The sequence below is a fragment of the Chelonia mydas genome, chromosome 1, assembly GCF_015237465.2.
Source record: "Chelonia mydas isolate rCheMyd1 chromosome 1, rCheMyd1.pri.v2, whole genome shotgun sequence".
Classification (NCBI taxonomy): Eukaryota; Metazoa; Chordata; order Testudines; family Cheloniidae; genus Chelonia; species Chelonia mydas.
The window spans coordinates 96,691,881-96,713,616 of NC_057849.1; the positions used below are offsets into that span (position 1 = coordinate 96,691,881).

At 43.4% G+C, this 21,736-nt stretch overlaps 1 protein-coding gene across 1 annotated transcript in view; it reads left to right on the forward strand.

Annotated features, from left to right (window-relative positions):
- The first annotated feature begins 1,743 nt into the window (after nucleotides 1–1,743).
- RAP2A (RAP2A, member of RAS oncogene family) overlaps nucleotides 1,744–21,736 on the forward strand; it is a 35,416-nt gene continuing 15,423 nt past the window's right edge. Inside the window, exon 1 of the mRNA XM_037896109.2 lies at nucleotides 1,744–2,113. Within this exon, the coding sequence (XP_037752037.1) occupies nucleotides 1,800–2,113 (314 nt within the window). The 5' untranslated portion in view covers nucleotides 1,744–1,799. The remainder of the gene's footprint in view (nucleotides 2,114–21,736) is intronic.

A 21,736-nucleotide genomic window follows, 5' to 3' on the forward strand; every position in this document is an offset into this window, starting at 1 on the left:
AAAAAAGGAATCGAAGTGCTAAAGCAAAACATTGAGATGAAGCACCAGACCCGTAGATATTGAAAGTACAAGAACACTAGGCAAGGGTTCTCCAAGGTCTCCAGAGACCAAAGACTCCCTGCTTAGCATCAACCACAAGGCCTAAAAATAAAATTAAGGAGGAAACAAAATTGGATGTCTGAAAAGCAGAGAGACAAAAGGGTATTCAAAGCTGACTAAAAGCTAGACAGGATGAAAAGCAGAGCTGCACCTAAAGTGAGTGCATTTGCTGACTGCGGTCAAAAAGGCACTAACCAGAAGACTCCTCAGGTCAGTGCTTAAACGCCTAAGTCACAAGTGGAGGGGGAGGCTTGTGCACACTGCTTAATTCGTAATGAAAGAGGTGCTGGGGTTCAAGAAATTTTTTTACATTCATAACTGATGCAGTAGCCCAGAGCTGCTAGGGCTACAAACTACCAAGCCTCGAGGTGCCAGCACAAATTAAGCACTGCTTGCTTACCACCTCCAACCAGTACTGCTGACCTTGCAGATCAACAATTCTAGAGATCGGGGAGTTCTACTTGTCTTGTGTAAGAGCAAACAAAACCCAGGAGTGAGAATCTTGCCAGAATGTTCAAGGCAAGTCTTCTTCCTTTCCACGTATCGCCTTCATTCATTCTTCTCTGGTTCTCTCTCTTCCTCCCAATGTGTGCATCTGTATTTAGCCCAAGGGCCAAGTGGGATTTAGCCCTAAACTGTCATTAGAAACAAAGGCAAAGAAACGCGTTCTACACCTATGACCCCCAAGCCTGCAAACACTTACACAGCTGAGTAGCCCCACTGCAGTACAGGCGGCCGCTCACGCACAAGCCTGCAAGAGCCAGGCCAGGATTGTTGTCGGCAGCCGCTTGTTAGATAACATGCGGCAGAGATTCCAGAGTCGCCGCCGTGTTACTCCGTATCCGCAAAAAGAACAGGAGAACTTGGGGCACCTTAGAGACTAACACATTTATTTGAGCATAAGCTTTCCTGAGCGACAGCTCACGTCTTCGCAGAAGCGCTGCACTGCGGCGGGGCGGGCAGTGCCTCTGGCTGGCTATCGTCCCACGCCTTCGCAAGCCAGCCCCGGCTGCTAGGGCCGCCCGCAGAGCCCGGGGCAGGCGCAGGCAGCAGCGGGAGGCTGGAGCCCCACAGGGCTGCTACAGCTGCAGCAGCCGCGCCCCCCCGACACCGGCAAACCCGCCTCGCGCGCTGAGCGGCGCCTGCCGCGCTACCAGCGCTAAGGAGCAGCCGCCGCGAACACCGCCGCCGCGCGTCGTGCCACCGACCCCCTCCTGCCCTTCTCCGATTGGCTCACTCAGCCGTGCGCGTGACAAACGCGTGGCCTCCGGTTGGCCGCTGGGGAAGCTCATGTCCGAAGGAGGGTTGGAGGCGGGTCGCTGTTTCCTAAGCTACAGCGGAAGAGGAGGAAGCTGGTGGCGGCAGCCGCATGTGGGACGCGCTCTTGCCCTGCGATTGGCGGGGCAACTTTGCTCCGGGTCACGTGGCGGCTTGGCTCGCGCTGGCTGGCTGGCGGGTTGTTGCCTTGGCGACAGAGGAATAAGGGGCGGGGTCTCCGCCTCGCTGAGCCGCCGCCTGTGAGCGCGCGGCCCCGCCACCGGCAGCGCCGCCCAGGAGGAGCTGTCGCGGCAGGAGCGTCCGCCGCCCGGGCGAGCGCGGGGCGGGGGCAGAGCGGGGGCGCGCCCATGGCGGGGGGGTGAGCGCGGGCGGGGCGAGCGGCTCGCGCTGGCGGCGGCGGCGGGCGGGCGCCGGGCGGGAGGATGCGCGAGTACAAGGTGGTGGTGCTGGGCTCGGGCGGGGTGGGGAAGTCGGCGCTCACGGTGCAGTTCGTCACCGGCACCTTCATCGAGAAGTACGACCCCACCATCGAGGATTTCTACCGCAAGGAGATCGAGGTGGACGCGTCGCCCTCGGTGCTGGAGATCCTGGACACGGCCGGCACCGAGCAGTTCGCCTCCATGCGGGACCTCTACATCAAGAACGGGCAGGGCTTCATCCTGGTCTACAGCCTCGTCAACCAGCAGAGCTTCCAGGACATCCGCCCCATGCGCGACCAGATCATCCGCGTCAAGAGGTGACATCCCCCCCCCGCCCCATCCCCGCCCGGGAGCCGCCGTGCCCCCGCCCGGCCCGGCTCGCCGCCCCGCCCTGCAGCCGCCGCCGCCAGCCCGGCTTCCCCGCCCCACCCAGCCCTCCGCCCGCAGGCGGGGGCCGCCCCTGCCTGGCCGGGCTGCGCCCACCACCCCTCGCCCCCTGCGGCTGCCCGCGGCCTGGTGGGACGGGGGTGTTAAGCGGCGTCTCGCTCGTTAGCAATTGCCGGGCGGGGGGTTTCTGGCCGCTCTTCCCGGTCTCCTGGAAACTCATCTGCGGTAGCGGGGCCTCCAGACCCAGCCGCTTGCCCCGGCCGTGGGCTGAAGCTTGGCTTGGTCCCGAGGGCGGAGGATGGGAGCGGGGCCGGCAGGAGATGCTGATTCTCCTGGGGACTTTGTGGCACAGACAAGTTAGCGATTTGCCTGTCTGAAATGTGCCAGGCTGCTAATCCCAGTGCAGGCGGGGGACTGCCCTTAGTATAACCCGGTGGCTGTGAGGGAGTTAGCTGGTACTTGGATGTCACCCACAAAATCCTTTCTTAAAAGTACTTTACTAATCAATTATTTGGCCAAGAGGAATCCTACAGTGTGTGTGCACTACATACATATTTAACTGAATACAAAATATACCTCAACAGCTGACTGCATAGATTTTACTTATCCTCCCACACCACTTCAAGGTACCAGCGCACAAACCCCTTCCTTAGTACAAAAACTCTGTATTTAAGGAACGCTGTGATGCTTAGGCCTCATCTACACTCTGATTTCTCTTACATTTTCCCTGCTTGTATTGCTACCGTTGTAGCTTTTGTCATAATAGCAGTGGTTGGTGAATTATGGTATATGGGCCATCTGTTTTTAACCACTGTATCATTGAGTTATGGTCTGAGAATGGTTGGGTGACACTGATTGAAATATAAGTGACCAGTGTACTTTAATGCTACCACTAGTTGAGCTGCACTAATGGCAGTACAACTAACTGAAATTTTTGAGATGTCCATGTCGATGAGAGCAACAAGGAGTCCGGTGGCACCTTAAAGGCTAACAGATTAATTTGAGCATAAGCTGTCGTGGGTAAAATCCCCATTTCTTCAGATGTGGGTGAGGACGTACCTGTAGCTGGGTTTATTCCTGCCTGTGTAGACAGAAGTAACTGTCAAAGAACCATGTTTAAGCCTAAGTACCAACCAGGGTTAAATCATGGTTCTCCAACACGGACACTTGTTTTCTCCATATATATGGAAGAAAACCCCTTGTAATGTAATATAGTATGGCCACAACTGTGTTTCTGTCTTTCTTAATGTAGTCAGGGCTTAGAGCAACAACATTTAATCATGTAAGTATGCTCATTACATTATCCATGCAAGCTGCCATTTGAGTTTCTAAGGTAGAGGTAAATATTATAATGGATGGGGGGAGATCAAAATTCTCATTTCAAGGAAGATTTCTGAGTTCCTGGGTAATAATTCCCTGTACAAGTGTTTTATAACTTATCATAGAAGATTTTTTTCTCTTCATTTCATTTGATGTAGTAGGGAAATTTAAAGATGGAGGTGGAATTTTCACATGGGCCAAAATGATTTAAGAGCACAAGCCTGATTGAAAGTCCGTTAAACTTTATCTGTATTATGCCATTCACTGTTTCCCCACTTAAGGATTTTTTTATTTATTTAAATAATTAGCTGTTATGGGCTTTCACATTTATTAAATTCCTATCAAATTTGCTGAGCTAATCAGTCAAAAACTGATCTTCCCGTCAGATCCCAAATTCAGTTGGGATTGGAAAATTTAAAATTGCCACTTTTGCAGCTTACATCATAACCAGTAACAGAGATTCTGCAATCAGACCTAAATGTACAATTTGTAGATAGCTGAAGCAGAATAGAATCCAGCTTGAACATCCTTAGTTGACTTCAGTCAGCACTGCTACCAGGAGATCCACACACGCCTCTCCTTTTTTTTCTGTTGCCGTCTACTCTTACATCTTTTATTATTGTAACTCTTTACCATTTGTAATTGGTGCACTGTGGGATAGTTGTATGAGCAAGATGTCTTAATACTACAGTGCTTCATAGAAATTAAAACTAATGCAGGTATGCAGCTGCTGATGGAAATACTTCCCCAATCATGCAACTTTAAATGGGGACTTGAGCTGTGGTTAAGAAGGGGGCACACCAACTTTAAACAAAGGCATTTTTTAAAAAAAATGCTAGCTAAAAGTCATTTTGGGTTCTAATGTACTGACCATTAGCCTCCATGCCAACTTCTGCAGTTTTATGATTGCTTTTTAATTTTTCAGTTAAGTATTTCAACCTTTTTAGTTTTAGTAAACTTAAGTATTGACTTGTAACCATAGGAAGTTTTAAAAAAAAAAAAATCAGATGTCATTAAATTGAATGTTGAAAGTGACATAAGCTAAACCAAAAAAGACACTGCAATAAGTGTGTACACACAGAGATTATAGTGATATAATTATACTGGTATAGTTGTGATGGTGAATTTCCCCATTTACACAAGCCCATAAACTCAGTCCTATTTATGAGGGTTAGGGTTTTATGTCCTGATCCTGCAAACACTTACACATGTGCTGAACGATTGGAAACTTTGAGTGTGCAAGAAATATTGGACTTTGTGTGGACACAGCTTCCAATGGCCCTTGATGGATTCTGTTAGTGGGCAAAAAGAAGCAAATGCTATCTTTTTGCCATTGAGTAGGAGATACAAAAATGTTAAGAATGCTTAGATTATACTATTGCACTGAGATTTTTCCCCCACAAAAATGGGTGGGCAAACTTGGAAACATAATTAACTGTGTGATGTTTACATTACGCAAATAATCCACTTAATTTCAGAAGGAGCTGGATTGTTGTCTGAAGAAATTTACTTGTTTGGACAAGGCTAAGCTGCTAGACCAGTGCTTCCGAGAGTCAGCAGTGAGGTAAAAGCACAGCAGTTTTCAATGAAACAAAGATTGAAAGTGACACACCCCAATAGGTTTTCAAGAAAATAAACTAGGTTAGCGAGAAAGAGTGAGTGCACTGGCTAAGAAATGTTCCTTTTGTTGAGAGGGATTAGATAAATTCTAACAGTAGGTGAAATATCACTTAAATGATTCAAAAGCATTTACAGAGAAAGTGTTAAAATGCAGCTCTCACCTTTTATATATATGTTCCTATACTGCAGTGTGTACCCATGTTCTGGCTTGCATGTATGTGGGCACATTCTAGCCAAGCCTGCCTCTGAGTGTCCACAGTGCACAGCCTCACACAACCCTTGCCCTATAGCAATGTTCACACAGACGCTGCAGTTATGTGGGTTTGATGCCATGGTTTCTGGAAATGTATTCCAGTTTTCTTAACGTCTCACTATTTGGAGCCACTCTAGGAATCAGTTTGTTTGATATATTGTCTGTCCTTCCTGGGCCTGTGTGCAGAAGTGATTTCAGCCCACCAACTTATTTAGTTGAAGCACTTCCACCTCTACATGCTTCTCACTTCTGTCTGTTCCAGCTGAGGCTATGTCATGGATCCAGTCAGGGTGGATTTAATTTAAATCATGATTTAAATCCCGAGTCAGGAAGACTTGATTTAATCAAGAATTTCTACATAGAAGTGCATTCTTGTTGTTGGTTATAACCTTAATACATATTCTTCACAATTCAGAGATAGCTGTAGGTTTCATTTTTAGAAGGTACACACTATACATTTTTAAAGTGATTTATTTTGAAAACTTTTCGGATTAGTTCTACAGCTCTATCAGAAAATGAATGGTTGTTTGGTTATTTCATTTACCAAAGGTAATGGAAGCAGATAGTTCACCTCCCAATGACTTCATAAATATCTCCAATTCAACAAGTTAATCATTAATATTTGGAGGATTTCCTTGCCGTGCTGTATTAGGAGGAGAACATCACCAGACAGACATTTAATTTGTTTTATTTAACTAAAACAACACTGTTCTGTATTGTGGATTTTTTTCTTCAACAGCAAACATGTAATATTTTAACAAAACAAGCATATGCATTTTTGAATTTAGTTAAAAACATTCAAGTTTTTAAAAATCAGGTTTGTTTATGTTAAAATTGGTTTTAACTAAAATAGTTAAATGAAATTTTTTTTAATAAAAACAAAGTAAATTGACGATGCCAGCAAGGTCAACAAGAGAAACTTAAAATATTGGGCTTCTGCAGCTAACTCAGTCGCCTTCACCTTCATTTTCCTGTTTGTTCATAATCTGGAAAAGAAAAACAAGCTTTCCTGCTTTTTCAGGTCCCAAACCATTTCTCAATTTGGAAAGAACTAGTCCAAAGGAAGAAAATATTCTTTCTACATGGGCAGAAGAAGCTACTGCTGTTAAAAGTGAGATTATCACTTCAACAGTCTCTGAATCCAAGTGCTTAAGTGACTCCCACCAGTTCACTTGTGTGACTTTCTTTAAAACATCATCAGCAAACAAATATTTCTTCAGTGTTTCACCCTTAGCTGTGAAGTTTATTATAGTTGGCATTATGGAGGGATGATTGCTGGATGTCCATGTCATAGCCAATTCCTCTTCTTCAGCAGTTAAGGTTTGACCCTGGTACCAAGTAGTGAGAATATTTTCAAGAAAATGACCTGGAGATAGTGCTTGTCCCATTTGGTTTTTTTAATGCTTATAATTTAACTCCGTCATTGCATATTTCTCTTTTTAAGAGCTCACTCAGTTCCTTCCAAATTTCAACAGCATCAGCAATAAAACAGCTATTTCCCTGCATTTTGTTCAAGGCTACAGAAATAAGCTTCAGGGTACTCGGCATGTGTTCAACATTTCTCTTAAGCCCAATGTTGAGAACTTTGGCTGTGACAGTGCCATCTATTTTTTCACGATTTTGTTCACAAACTGTCATCAGATTAGGGCAGTTCTTGATATAGTGCTCAAAACAGTCCAATACTGAGTTGCATCGCACGTCTTGTGGGAAGAGTTAGCTTGGTTCCTCCCACTTTTTTCAGAACAGCTGCTGCAAAGTAGTTGTTACGGAAGTATTTTTCAATTTCAATAACATTAGCCTTTATTTATGGAACACTGAAGTCTTTTACCCTCTAGACCTTTTGCACACTGCTCAATTTCTCTTTCATACACTTTATCCAGCAATTTGCCTGCGACATGTGCTCTGTTGGGTGGGCTGTATCCTGGTCTTAATGACTGACCCATGTTAATGAAGTGTGGGTTCTCAGTCATATGGAAAGGAGAGTTATTTGCATAAACAAACAGGGCAGTTTTTTCATCAGTTACCTCTTTTTGTAATCTGCTGACTCTTTTTTCTTTTTGTGTACTGTGGCTATGACATATATGATGTGACTGAAACACTATCATTGTCAATAACTCTGAAACTGTAAAAAAAAATGATGGTGATCTTGAGGGTGGATAGTCTTCAGAACCCTGTATGTTGAGGATGCATTCTCCTAAACAGAATAAGTCAGTGAAGTTATTTAATTATTATTACCATACTGCTCATTTAGTATTACTCATTGCGTTCACTGACACTCAATGCTACTTTAAAGGTGAAATTGTAAAAGGAAGATCTGCCCATTTCAGCTATTTATTTTTTACCACAACTGCATCTGAAGTGATAGTACCATAGAGTAACAACTATATTTTTTGCTCAAATATGAGAATTCAAGAATAGTCCATAAGGAAGACAGGCAGTCCTTAAGAAAGAAGTATGAATTTAAAAAGTTTACCAACCTGTCTGAGCATCCTGCATGTTCAGACATGTTCCTTTCATCATCTTCAACGCAGCTTCCTCCTGAGAAGGAGCACTTCTCATGATGTTGTTTCATTTGGGCAACCAGGTTTTACATTTCTTTATTGTACTGTTTGCATTTTGTGCGCATGCCTGTCTTACCCACAGGTAGAGGAACTTGATTAAAATATTCCCAAACTGTGTCTCTTTTGCGGCCTGCTGCCATTATAGGTTTTCCCTTTTAGTGAGAGAATGGTATGATAGATCTCAAATCAATGAAGGCTACACTCAGAAAGACCTCAAGACTTCTGGAATATGCTGCTCAAGACAGTTTCAGTTTTGTTTCTACTGCCTGTCCCTCCCTTCTCCCATTTATCTCCAGACTTCTCCTTGTCCAGATCTATTCCGCCCCCAACAATCTTCTATTCTTTGGACTTTTTGAAACTTTGCACTTTTAGAGAGAGATAAGGGATTGACTTTGTGTACACAAATTTGCAGAGGGACAATAGGGTTGAGGTCTGTTATTTCTCACCTCTATATATTATTTATTTATTTGTTTAAAAACATTTTTGCTGTTAACAAGCATGTTGTTGTCTCTGGAGACACAGATCCACAGTTTGAGAACTGCAAAACTAAGCATCTCTGTTGGAATCTTCTAGACTGAGCACTGAGTCCCGCTGGATAGTTAGATTAACCTAAATAATCTATACAGAAGCCCCTGGAACCCCATAAAATTGGGACCCTTATCCATGAACTACTGGAACCCATTTACAAAACTTTTCTTAAACATTACATGAATATATTGTCTCATGCTATAGAATTTGAATTTATAATCCCTATTCCATGGTGAGATATCTTTGAACAATAGTGTAGTTTTAATTAAGATACCTTTAGATTGGATTTTTTTGATTTAAATGCTTTTTGGGGGGCGGAGGGAAGCAATTTTTTTTTTAAATCATTGCTTTTTTTTTTTTTTTTTTTTTTTTCAAATCCACCCTGGATCCAGTGTTGGTAGAAGAGCTGCCCCTACTTGTGGCTGAGCTGGGTAGAGGTTCTACCAAATGCAGCAGGGTAGAGGTTCTACCAAATGATAGATGGCATTTCAAGAGCAGTTTCTGAACTGTGGAGGACACAGGACATGGAGGGGAGCTCATTCATGGCAGTCTGGAGACACCTGTCGCTTGCTGCGATCGCTGCAGATTCCTCATGTGTAGACGGATCCTTTTGGTACAAGACAATTAGCATAGCATGGTGGGATCACATCATCGTGCAGACCTGAGACAACCAGCAGTGGCTTCAGAACTTGGGCATGTGGAAGCAGACCTTGTTAGAACTATATAGAGAGCTTGGCCTGACCCTTCAGTGCCAGGACATACAAATGAGGGAGGCCATGCCTGGGACTTCATCCCCTTAATCCATCGCTGTTCAGAAGCATGTTGTGCAAGGCTGTGGACTCTGCCCTGTGCTTGGGGCAGTGATCAACACCCATTCGAACTCCTTGTAATAAGGACAGATAGAGGGCGAGTTGCTGGACCTGCGAGCGCCACCCTTAGCCTTGCGGTAGAGGGTCTTAAGGTGTTTTGATGTGCTCCCTGCAGTGCACACCAGTCCAGTTGATCCCTCTCCTCCACCAGCGTCTCTGAGAGGATCTCAAAGAATTGCAGATTTTGGGTGCCTCTCACAAAATCGTGCTCCTTGCTGTACTTAAATGTTAAGAACCACCCTGGAGTGCATCTCTGGATAACTAGCAGTACGCTGAGTATGAATCTTGTAATGCTGTTTGGCAGAGCTGTGTGGAAAATAGAACAGGCTGTGTTTGATTAAGGGTTAAATGCAGAACAGGGGTATATTGACTGACAGGTAGCTTTTGGTGCAGGGGGGTGAGCGGGAAGTAAGTAGATAGGACTGGGGCAAAGGAGGTGAGTGGGAAGTGAGCAAGTAGAAGGACTGGAACAAACAGGCCCCAGGAATTGTGGGATATAGCTCTGTGGGACTTTGTATCCGTGTGGAAGTGATACTTAACCACATGCTCTTTTGCAGTTGTATTGTCTTAAATGTCTTTGGGTTTGTCTGTAGACACACAAATTGCACTGGTTTAACTAAATTATTCTTTACAATGTTTCAGTTAAATCCGTGCAAATCCAATGTGGACACTCTCTTAAATCAGTGTCCACCTGGCTTATGCAGACTGACTTAAAACAACATAAGTCAGATGCACGCCAATTTAAAAGTGCCCTCATTAGGAATTTACATCCGTTAACCTCAAATCAGTTTTTTGAATGATTTCGTTAACAACAGTACAACTTCTATGTGAAGACAAGGCCTCAGTCAGTTCAATTGTCCTAATAGTTGGAGTTAAAATATTATCAGCTAATAAGATTTTAAATGTGTAATTGTGCACCTTAAAGACATGCTCACAGAACTGGTTACTTGGTGGTGTAGTATGTTGTGATAAAAGATGAATTGGTTAACTTCTCCATAGAGCCAAAGGGATATGACATAATACTCTTTTTCTCACCCTTAAAAAATATATATAATATAACTAAAGATGTGCTGAATTGCCTTGGTATAAATAGTAATTCATGCAGGGATGGTGTCAATCTATTTAAGATTTCTGGAAAGAAATCTGTACTCTAGGAACTTTTTCCAGAGTGCTGGAACTGAATTACACTGCTATGAGGGCAAGCATCTCAATGGAGCATTGTCCCTCTGCAAAGTTTTTGTTAACCATGTGGGAGATTTTTTTTTTTTTTTTTTAAATAACTTGAAGGATGTTAAGCATTGTTCTGTGATGACTTACGGTAACGCGAGACTCTCTGGATATGTCTACACTCCAGTTGGGAGTGAGCCTCCCCGCCTGGGTGGTCAGACTCACGCTAGCTGGACTCGAGCAAGTATGCTAGAAGGGTGGATATTACAACTTTGGCAGAGAGATAGACTAGTCACCCAAGCTCGGACATGGGGTGTCAGATGGGCTTGAGAACCCCAGCCCGAGCTACAATGTCTGCGCTGCTATTTTTCGTATGCCAGCTCGAGCCCTCCTAGCATGAGTCTGTCTGCCTGGGCTGGGAGGCTCACTCTGAGCTGCAGTGTACGCATAGCTGCTACTACTTTAGACAAGAAGCTCTTCCTTTTCTGCCAAGGCATAAAAAACAAATGATATGCCTCCAGACTCCTTCATGGGTGTTGGTGGAGAGCAAAACTTCTGCAAGCTTGAATGACTCTTAACCCATTATTTTTAATTTTTTTTCAGATTTTAGGTGGCCTAAAGCTAGTGTCATTGCAAAGGGGCTGATTCTTTAAAAAAAAAATAAAAAAATAAAAAGCAAAAGCAACCCCTGAAATGCAGTACTTTCTCTATTTAGCATCTGGTTCTGCAATCCAGCAAGTGGCCACCAGATTCATAGATATTAAGGTCAGAAGGGACCATTATGATCATCTAGTCTGACTTCCTGCATAATGCAGGCCACAGAATCTCACCCACCCACTCCTGCGAAAAAGCTCTCACCTATGTCTGAGCTATTGAAGTCCTCAAATCGTGGTTTAAAGACTTCAAGGAGCAGAGAATCCTCCAGCAAGTGACCCGTGCCTCCTGCTACAGAGGAAGGCGAAAAACCTCCTTCTAATTTCAAGTCTAAACTTCCCAGTGACCAGTTTATATCCATTTGTTCTTGTGTCCACATTGGTACTGAGCTTAAATAATTCCTATCCCTCTGATATATTTACAGAGAGCAATCATATCTCCCCTCAACCTTCTTTTAGTTAGGCTAAACAAGCCAAGCTCCTTGAGTCTCCTTTTATAAGACAGGTTTTCCATTCCTCAGATCATCCTAGTAGCCCTTCTCTGTACCTATTCCAGTTTGAATTCATCCTTCTTAAACATGGGAGACCAGAACTGCACACGGTATTCCAGGTGAGGTCTCACCAGTGCCTTGTATAACGGTACTAACACCTGATCTCTACTGGAAATACCTCGCCTGATGCATCCCAAGACCGCATTAGCTTTTTTCACGGCCATATCACATTGGCGGCTCATAGTCATCCGATGATCAACCAATACTCCAAGGTCCTTCTTCTCCTCCGTTACTTCTAATTGATGCTTCCCCAGCTTATAACTAAAATTCTTGTTATTAATCCCTAAATGCATAACCTTACACTTCTCACTATTAAATTTCATCCTATTACTATTACTCCAGTTTTCAAGGTCATCCAAATCTTCCTGTATGATATCCCGGTCTATCTCTAAATTGGCAATACCTCCCAGCTTTGTATCATCTGCAAACTTTTATTAGCGCACTCTCACTTTTTGTGCCAAAGTCAGTAATAAAAAGATTAAATAAGATTGGTCCCAAAACCAATCTCTGAGGAACTCCACTGGTAACCTCCCTCCAGCCTGACAGTTCACCTTTCAGTAGGACCCACTGTAGTCTCCCTGTTAACCATTTCCATATCCACCTTTCAGTGTTCATATTGATCCCCATCTTTTCCAATTTAACTAATTCCCCATGTGGCATGGTATCAAACGCCTTACTGAAATCTAGGTAAATTAGATCTACTGCGTTTCCTTTGTCTAAAAAAATCTGTTATTTTCTCAAAGAAGGAGATCAGGTTGCTTTGGCACAATCTACCTTTTGTAAAACCATGTTGTATTTTGTCCTATTTACCATTGACCTCAATGTCCTTAACTACTTTCTCCTTCAAAATTTTTTCCAAGACCTTGCATACTATAGATGTCAAACTAACAGGCCTGTAGTTACCCAGGTCACTTTTTTTTTCCCTTTCTTATGTAAGCAGAGTCAGAAAAATAGGAACTATGTTAGCAATTCTCCAATCATACAGTACAACCCCTGAGTTTACAGGTTCATTAAAAATTCTTGCTAATGGGCTTGCAATTCCCAAGGGTGGACATGGTAACTCAGGCTTGCATATATTTGTGAGGGAATCTGTGGAAATACTCTTAGGAGCAGAGATACTTGCCTACCAAAAAAGGAGAAATGTCATCTCCATGTTGAAAAGAATCTGAATACTCTTATTCTGAATAGTTCTATTTTAATGATGTGACACTGCAGTTCCTAAATTATAATCCTTTATAAGACAGGTGTTGCTGCTAAGTAGGTTTTGAATTAATGGTCGGGTCTGTGCTTAAAGATTGTAAAAGTGTAATTTTAATGAGCTAGAGAAAATCCTATTAGAACAGTTTTAAAAGAGTTTTGTAGTGGGAGTGACTCTTTCAGTGCGTATTACTTGGTTAAAGGAGCATGAGAACATTTTCACTTTGAAGTTTGAAATGGTCTTACAATACAGTCTGCTGGTCTTTCATGTAATTGCTTTTTATTCAAGCTTATGCATTTGAGTATTTGTTTCGAGAGAACACTTTTCTATTTTGCATATTAACCAATATTTTTCCTTTTTAGTTTATTATTTTTATGGCTTGAATAAACTGGGATAAAGACAAAAATAGTTGTTAAATTAAGCATTGAGCTTTAGTTAATTCAGTTAAATTTGGCCAGTTCACACCACTGTGTGGAAGGGACTCCTGTCCAGGAGTGTGGGAGCCACTTGCACACACTAGTGCGACCAGGGACAGATACCAGTGAGCCTGATGCCCACCCTAGTGGGTAGGGCTGGGGGCGGTACAGCCACGCTGGAGGAGCTACTTGGGCTGGGCGCTGGCTCCTGTGAGCGGCGGCCCACCATGTTGCTGATTTTGCTGCTGCAGCTCCATGGATATCCACTTTATATCCAAGGATAACTGCATCCCTGGATATAAATTTTGCATCCGTGGAGGCCTCTAATTATGACATGTTTTTCTGCTATTAGTTGTGTAATTATGATTAACTGCTGAACAAACTAATGTAAACCGAGAATTTACCACTCTAGTGACAACTATGTAGCATTTGTTTTTAAATTCATTTAATAGAACTAAGGCTTGATATTGTATCAAATTTCCAAATGTACAGCTAATGCTATTAGCCTGTCAAAGACCTTCTCCTGCCTCCACTACAGCTTGACATCACACATCCAAAACTGGAATAGCATACAAGCCTGTCTGGTTATCTTTCTCCTTCCACTGTCACCAATGAGCCTTGGTCTTGGTCTTGCCTTGCCTTGGATGCCTTTGAAATAGTGCATGCAAAAACTTGTGTGTTAAAGGTGGTGTTTTTGAAGCAGATTTCTTGTAATGTGAAAGAGGTCTCTCAAATAATACCACATATACCACTCGGGTGGGCATGGTATTTAATACGGAGATAGCAGGAAATGCATAGCAGGGCCACTCTGTCACAGTTGTATTGGATGCTGCATTGAAGCATTGCACTGAAACAAAGTAGTCAAGCATGATTCATAGACTTGTAGATGAAGAATGTGTAAGGAAGATTAAACTAAATTGCTTTATAAAAGTATCTAAAAACACTGTTCTTTCCAAAATTTTGAGTTCATGTAGGGTGAAATGCCCAAAATGCATACGAAGCCAGAATAGTTGTGCTTTGTGATGGCCTGCTAAAGGGATTATGGGTAGGGAAGAGGAGGAAGAAATACTTCCTCAGCCTAAAGGTAGGCTTTGCAAACATTAAGGGGCCTTACAGCTGCCACTCCAGCCTCAGCAGCTGGACTGAAGTAGTATGACTCTTTTTTGCCCCATGTTGTTCTTTGCTCTTGGATTAAGACCAGCACTAATCCAGTGGTTTCCCCCAATCCTAGTTCTCCCCTTCATGCTGGCAAATGTGATATTGGTGTGTAGCTCACAGCTGCATGCAGCTGCTTTGTGTAAAGAAGTTTATAAAAGAAACCTGAAGGATGGTAGCAGCTCACAGCCTCTGCTGAGGGTGGTTCTGATTTAACATTTGGTTTCCCTTCTATGACTAAAAGCCCAGAGAACCTTGTCAACTGGGCATCTGTCTATACTGTGGCATCGGAGTACGTTGCAACACTCCTGTGAGATAAGGAAGTACTATAATCCCTGTTTTACGGATGGGAAACTGAAGCACAGACAGTGCAGTACCCTCTATCAGAACCCAACCATGTTCTGCAGCCCCTGGATAATACAGCGTACTGGGAAATATCATCATGTGTTCCCTGCTGTAGCCCTCTGGCTGTGCTCCTTAAGACTGTTCCCTAGCCCCACCATAGGGTGGTAACACCACCATGTTGGAGCCCAGCATAATCAAACCATCCAGTGCACTTGGCAACTTCCTGGCACTCAACCACAAAAGGACAAGAAGTAAAGAAAAGGCATTCACTCTCCTGTGTATAGGAGCCGCCCCCCATTCTTGTGTGCTAACCACCCTCTCCACTGTGCTGTGGTGAATTTCAGATCGCTTCAGTTTTTCAGGTTTTTACAATCCCTGCTAGGTTTACTTTTGGCTGTTATGTACTGGCATAACTTGAGCAGTAAAAGCCATTAGTCATAAAGAAACTGCAGTGCATGCGTGGTACACGCAAACACATTTTCATAGGTTGTCAGTTCTTACAAAAGAATGAAGGCACAGACAAGATAGAGTGCAACAACTTGGCACTTTTGTCGCACATAAAGCAATTCCAGTACTCACAATACAAAGACACACACCAACGCAGTTAGCCGCTGCACATTTTCAGACCCCAGACTCAAAGAAAGAACAAAAAGGAATTCTCACAGCATTGGTCTGGTGGCTTAGTTTCTGGTGGACATCTTAATGGCTGCTCAGACTGTTGAGCAAGTCTCTGTACCTCAGCCTCCCGCCCATTGTCAAAATTTCCTCCCTGACTCTCATCAGTATTGTACAAAATACAACACACACCTATTATCCAAGGCCAGTTTTGTTCTAGACATAAGACAACACTGTTTAGTTTTGAGATGCTCAAATACATGCTTCACTGTCATTCTGCAACTATGGAGGAAATAGTTAAACAGTTTCCTTCTTCATCCAAGTACCCTGTAAATGGCTTCATTAGCTGGGGAAGCAGAGGATAAGCTGGGTCTTCCAGGATGATCAGAGCAGTCTCTACACCGTTGATGTCCGTAGCGATCCTGGGGGCAAACTCTCCATTATTCATGAAGGTAAGCAGGTGTGAATTCTGAATGATCTAGGCATGATGGACCACCCAGCATTTATGTTTGTAAATCTACCTCAGTGGTCAACCAGACCAAGGAGCAACCTGGAGAAATACCCGTTTGTGTTTGTAAACTGCAAGGCCTGATGAGAGGGGCAATTGATAGGCGCACATGGATCCTATCAGTTGCCCCAGTACTGTTCAGGATCCCTCTACGTCCCACATCATCAATAATCTGATGAGCATTACCAAGCTTATAACCGAGTTTACCAGTACCTTGGTTCACTTTCACTAGTATGGCAACACAGAGCTGCATGACAGTGGTCCCCACAGTCAGTCTCCACATACTGAATTGGTTGGCAGTGGGTTGGAAACAGTTGTGGGTGGTCAGCTTCCAAATAGCAATGATGAACTGCTTCTCAGTGGTTATGGGACATTGCATGCTGGTGTACTGTCACTGCAGCTTCAGGGTCAGTTCAGCACAAATCTCAAAGAAAGCTGCCTTTGCCATCCTGAAAGTCTGTCACAACTGCTGGTCTGTGCAGATCTGCAGAACGATCCCCTCACATCAATCAATTCTGGTTCCCTGAGCCCACAAACAATTCTGCATTACGTGAAATGACCAGGGAAGAGTATAAAAATATTGTTCGGGCATGCAGGAGTGAAATCAGGAAGGCCAAATAACACCTGGAGTTGCAGCTAGCAAGAGATGTTAAGAGTAATAAGAAGGGTTTCTTCAGGTATGTTAGCAACAAGAAGAAAGTCAAGGAAAGTGTGGGCCCCTTACTGAATGAGGGAGGCAACCTAGTGACAGAGGATGTGGAAAAAGCTAATGTACTCAATGTTCTTTTTGCCTCTGTCTTCACGAACAAGGTCAGCTCCCAGACTGCTGCCCTGGACAGCACAGCATGGGGAGGAGGTGACCAGCCCTCTGTGGAGAAGGAAATGGTTCAGGACTATTTAGAAAAGCTGGACAAGCACAAGTCCATGGGGCCGGATGCGCTGCATCCGAGAGTGCTAAAGGAGTTGGCGGATGTGATTGCAGAGTCACTGGCCATTATCTTTGAAAACTCATAGCCATCAGGGGAAGTCCCGGACGACTGGAAAAAGGCTAATGTAGTTCCCATCTTTAAAAAAGGGAAGGAGGAGGATCCTGGGAACTACAGGCCAGTCAGCCTCACCTCAGTCCCTGGAAAAATCATGGAGCAGGTCCTCAAGGAATCAATTCTGAAGCACTTACAGGAGAGGAAAGTGAACAGGAACAGTCAGCATGGATTCACCAAAGGAAAGTCATGCCTGACTAATCTAATTGCTTTCTATGATGAGATAACTGGCTCTGTGGATGAGGGGAAAGCAGTGGACGTGTTGTTCCTTGACTTTAGCAAAGCTTTTGACATGGTCTCCCACAGTATTCTTGTCATCAAGTTAAAGAAGTATGGGCTGGATGAATGGACTATAAGGTGGATAGAAAGTTGGCTAGATTGTCAGGCTCAATGGGTAGTGATCAATGGCTCCATGTCTAGTTGGCAGCCAGTATCAAGTGGAGTGCCCCAAGGATCGGTCCTGGGGCCGGTTTTGTTCAATGTCTTCATAAATGGTCTGGAGGGTGGTGTGGATTGCACCCTCAGCAAGTTTGCAGATGACACTAAACTGGGAGGAGAGGTAGATACGCTGGAGGGTAGGGATAGGATACAGAGGGCCCTAGACAAATTAGAGGATTGGGACAAAAGAAATCTGAGGAGGTTCAACAAGGACAAGTGCAGAGTCCTGCCCTTAGGAAGGAAGAATCCAATGCACCGCTACAGACTAGGGACTGAATGGCTTGGCAGCAGTTCTGCAGAAAAGGCCCGAGGGGTTACAGTGGATGAGAAGCTGGATATGAGTCAACAGTGTACCCTTGTTGCCAAGAAGGCCAATGGCATTTTGGGGTGTATATGTAGGGGTATTGCCAGCAGATCGAGGGATGTGATCGTTCCCCTCTATTCGACATTGGTGAGGCCTCATCTGGAGTACTGTATCCAGTTTTGGGCCCCACACTACAAGAAGGATGTGGAAAAATTGGAAAACGTCCAGCGGAGGGCAACAAAAATGATTAGGGGTCTGGAACACATGAGTTATGAGGAGAGGCTGAGGGAACTGGGATTATTTAGTCTGCGGAAGAGAAGAATGAGGGGGGATTTGATAGCTGCTTTCAACTACCTGAGAGGGGGTTCCAAAGAGGATGGATCTAGACTGTTCTCAGTGGTAGCTGATGACAGAACAAGGAGTAATGGTCTTAAGTTGCATTGGGGGAGGTTTAGGTTGGATATTAGGAAAAACTTTTTCACTAGGAGGGTGGTGAAACACTGGAATGTGTTACCTAGGGAGGTGGTGGAATCTCCTTCCTTAGATATTTTTAAGGTCAGGCTTGACAAAGCCCTGGCTGGGATGATTTAGTTGGGGATTGGTCCTGCTTTGAGCAGGGGGTTGGACTAGATGACCTCCTGAGGTCCCTTCCAACCCTGATAGTCTATGATTCTATGAAGCTGCTTCAAGAAGATCTTACATTGTAACAATTCCTTGGTGGTGGTGTACTCTTCCATCTGCTGCTGCTGGAGAAGCCACTGTTGTAGCCACATCTGCTTGCTGCAGCAGTTAGTCTGAAACAGAAGCCACTCAATGCTGAGAGCTCTTATAAAGCACAAATATCCTGTATATCTGTAGCTGCTAGCATGGGGTGCATAGTAGTCTTGTATCCATGCTGGCCAACAGCAATTCAAAAATGGTGCTAGCCCACCCAGAAATAGAGGAAGGATGGGATAGAGAGGTAGTGGAATCTTGGGATTTTTTTGTTGGTGGTGGTGTTTGACACCCTTCCCCTCCAATCCCAGAATTCCCCTGGCTTCTGCCACAGTACTCCATTGAGAAAAATCACAGAATGCACATAGCAAAGCAAAGGACCATGGAATACCCACCTGTGACGCTTAATGTTTAGTGCACTCCAAGCTCCCACTGTATGTACACAATGATGCAAATGGAAAGAGGATACTGCTGTCCCATCTGCATGCTCTTAGTGTGGCTTACATACTGCATATCAATTCGGTGTGAGCTAAGGCTCCCATTTAGACAAGCCCTGAGTGACTTGCTGTAGGTCACACAGGAAGGCTGGGGCAAAGCAGGGAAGCAAATCTAGATCTCCAGTGTCCTCGATTAATACCCTATTAATTGGACCACCCTTCCTCTCTTGTGGGTTCTGTGCTCTCGTGAGGTTATGGGCTAACATTTGAGCCTAAGTGAGCATGACTATAAAAATTAAAAGGAATTTCAAAAATGTACTTATGAGACTTCTTAAAAAATGTAAGTTAAAAAAAATGCTGACTTTTTAGGTGGTCTTCTGCAGCTTGTAAATTTGGTAGGCAGCGACTAGCTTTGCAGCTATTCTTTATTGTGCAATCTACTAAGTGCACAAAACTGTATTAATGTGACATTAAAATTGCCCAGTTAACATTTTAAAATGTTTGCATTGTTTCCTGATCTTTAAGACCTAATTTTTAAACCTGGGTCCCAAAGTTAGGCGTTTAAAAGAGTAGCCTAATTTTTCAGAGGTGCTGAGCCTCCCTGCTTTCAGCAGCATTTATTGGTGTTCAGCAACTACAAAAATCAAGATACTTATTTTGGTGCCTAACTCTAGACACCCAAGTTTGAAACATTCTATAGCAATAAAACCACATTGCGCACACAACTTCTGTTCATGCTTTTCTTTGTAAATGTGTCTTTTGATAGACTACTTGTAAAATATATATAAGTAAAGTTTATTCAGTATGAAGAGTAGCTAAATTTATGTTGTTAGACAATTGAATGTTAGAGGTCAAAGGAGGTGTTAGCAATTCATTAGTAAGTGTCTAGGTATTCCCTGCTCTCTTACTATCTAAGAAGGACAGCAGTTTGTCTCTTGTGGTGACTCTAATTCCAATCAGTGCTTCTATGACGTGTGTGAACGAGGTTGAATTTTTGGAAGGAAGGTGATGTTTCTCGTTCTGTGCTTGGCTTGTTTTTGGTGGCACATGAGATCATCCCAGATGTGGGTGATTTTCTCAAAAATGAGAAATTTTAGGGAGGTGAGTTCAGTCCTGAGGTAACCGGAAATAATCTCAGATTATGCAATTCATAGTCTTTGAAAATTCTGCAAGGGGTAACTTTACTACTTTTTGTTACTGAAGACATGTATGAGCTCTTTGCTGCCATTACACAATAACTAAGTTTGTAGTAATTCCTTGTTTGAGGCTGTGTATCGAATCCTCTCCTCCACCAATGCCATTTGAATTTTTTTCCTTTCCATATTTTCTGTTGTAGACTGTCCAAAAAACATGGTGACTTAAGAGTGCTTATAGCAGCAGTTGGGGAGTGACTGTAATGCATCACTACATTTTCTGTTCCATTGCCTCTTGGTTGGAAGAGTTCCTGTAGTGTTGACCTTCCATGCCTTTGCACTGTATTTATGATGCACTTGCCAACAGCGTGCATTCAAAATTGTAGCTAGTTCTGGCATTGCTTATACTAGGCCCAGCAACCCAATTGAAATAAATCTATTGACCATAATCAACCCTGTTTTAGTATAAAATAATTAAAACTGAATTTGTCCTATTATATTTAATTTAGGACCACACACAATTAGTTGGCTGTATATGCTGACTATTGCAAAAAGATTTATAGTAGTCTGTCACAGTTCTTGAGGTAACTGCACTTGGGAGCCCCACATAGGTTTCTGGCAGGATCCTGCAACCCTTTCTCTCCAGACTTAAGCTGGACTTCACAGTAATTGCAGCAGGTCTGACCTCAGCTCAGCACCTGCTATCCTATTTTCAGCAGAGTAGTGACAGGTTTAACCAGTGACGAACCAACTTGCATAAAGCAAAGTACTATTTATTCAGAATAAAAGCATTACAGAGAACATATCTGAAAACAATAAACAGCTGACTTACAGGTCAAGCTTACCTGATGGTGGTGGTCCGTCTTCCAGATGGGGACTCGGGCAGGCTCCAAAGTACTTTGGGCCTTTTCATAGTTTCATGGCAGTTTGTGGATTGGGTGAGGGTGACTTATGACAGAGTTGTCACTTTATGTAGTTTCTTTGTTTACTAGGCCTCTTGAACCAGGCCAAGCCAGTATATGCACTTCCCGGGGGAAGGGAGAGAAAATTCTCTAGACTAGCTACTTTCCTTCAGGATTTGCATTAATTATTTCCCTGTGACTTTAGTTCTTGCAGGAATCCTATAGTTTCCCCATTGAGTCAATACAATCACTAGCCTATAATGTTTATCACTTATCAAATTGCTAGAATAGTCTGAGTATTCCATGTCTATACGTGGTGTATTCATCACTTAATACATGTATAGTGTTTTTATTCTTTACATTTGCTTTGCATATGTTAAATATTCAACATCCTGTGAAGTCGGTAAGTACTATTAGCCTCTCTTTACAGATGGGTAAACTGAGGTCCATAGAGAATATGACGTTCCTAAGGCTACATAAGGAATTCATTTTAGAGCCTGGATTAAAATGCAAGGAATGGTTTTGTCCCCAATCCCATGCCTGGAGCATGCTTCACTCCCTAGAGCAGGGACTCCAGAATTTTCTTCATAACTCTGCCATTGAGTTGCTGTCGGACTCTGGGTAAGCTACTTAACCACTCCAGGCCTTGTTTTACTCCTGGGGGAATTCTGCACCAAAAATTAAAAATTCTGCTCACAATATTCTAAAATTCTGCATATTTTATTTGTCAGAATAACACAAGATAATAAGCCGGTTTTAATTATTTTGGTAATGTGTTTAAACTACAATACAATGGATGGAGAATGGTAGTGGGGAGCATTGGAGG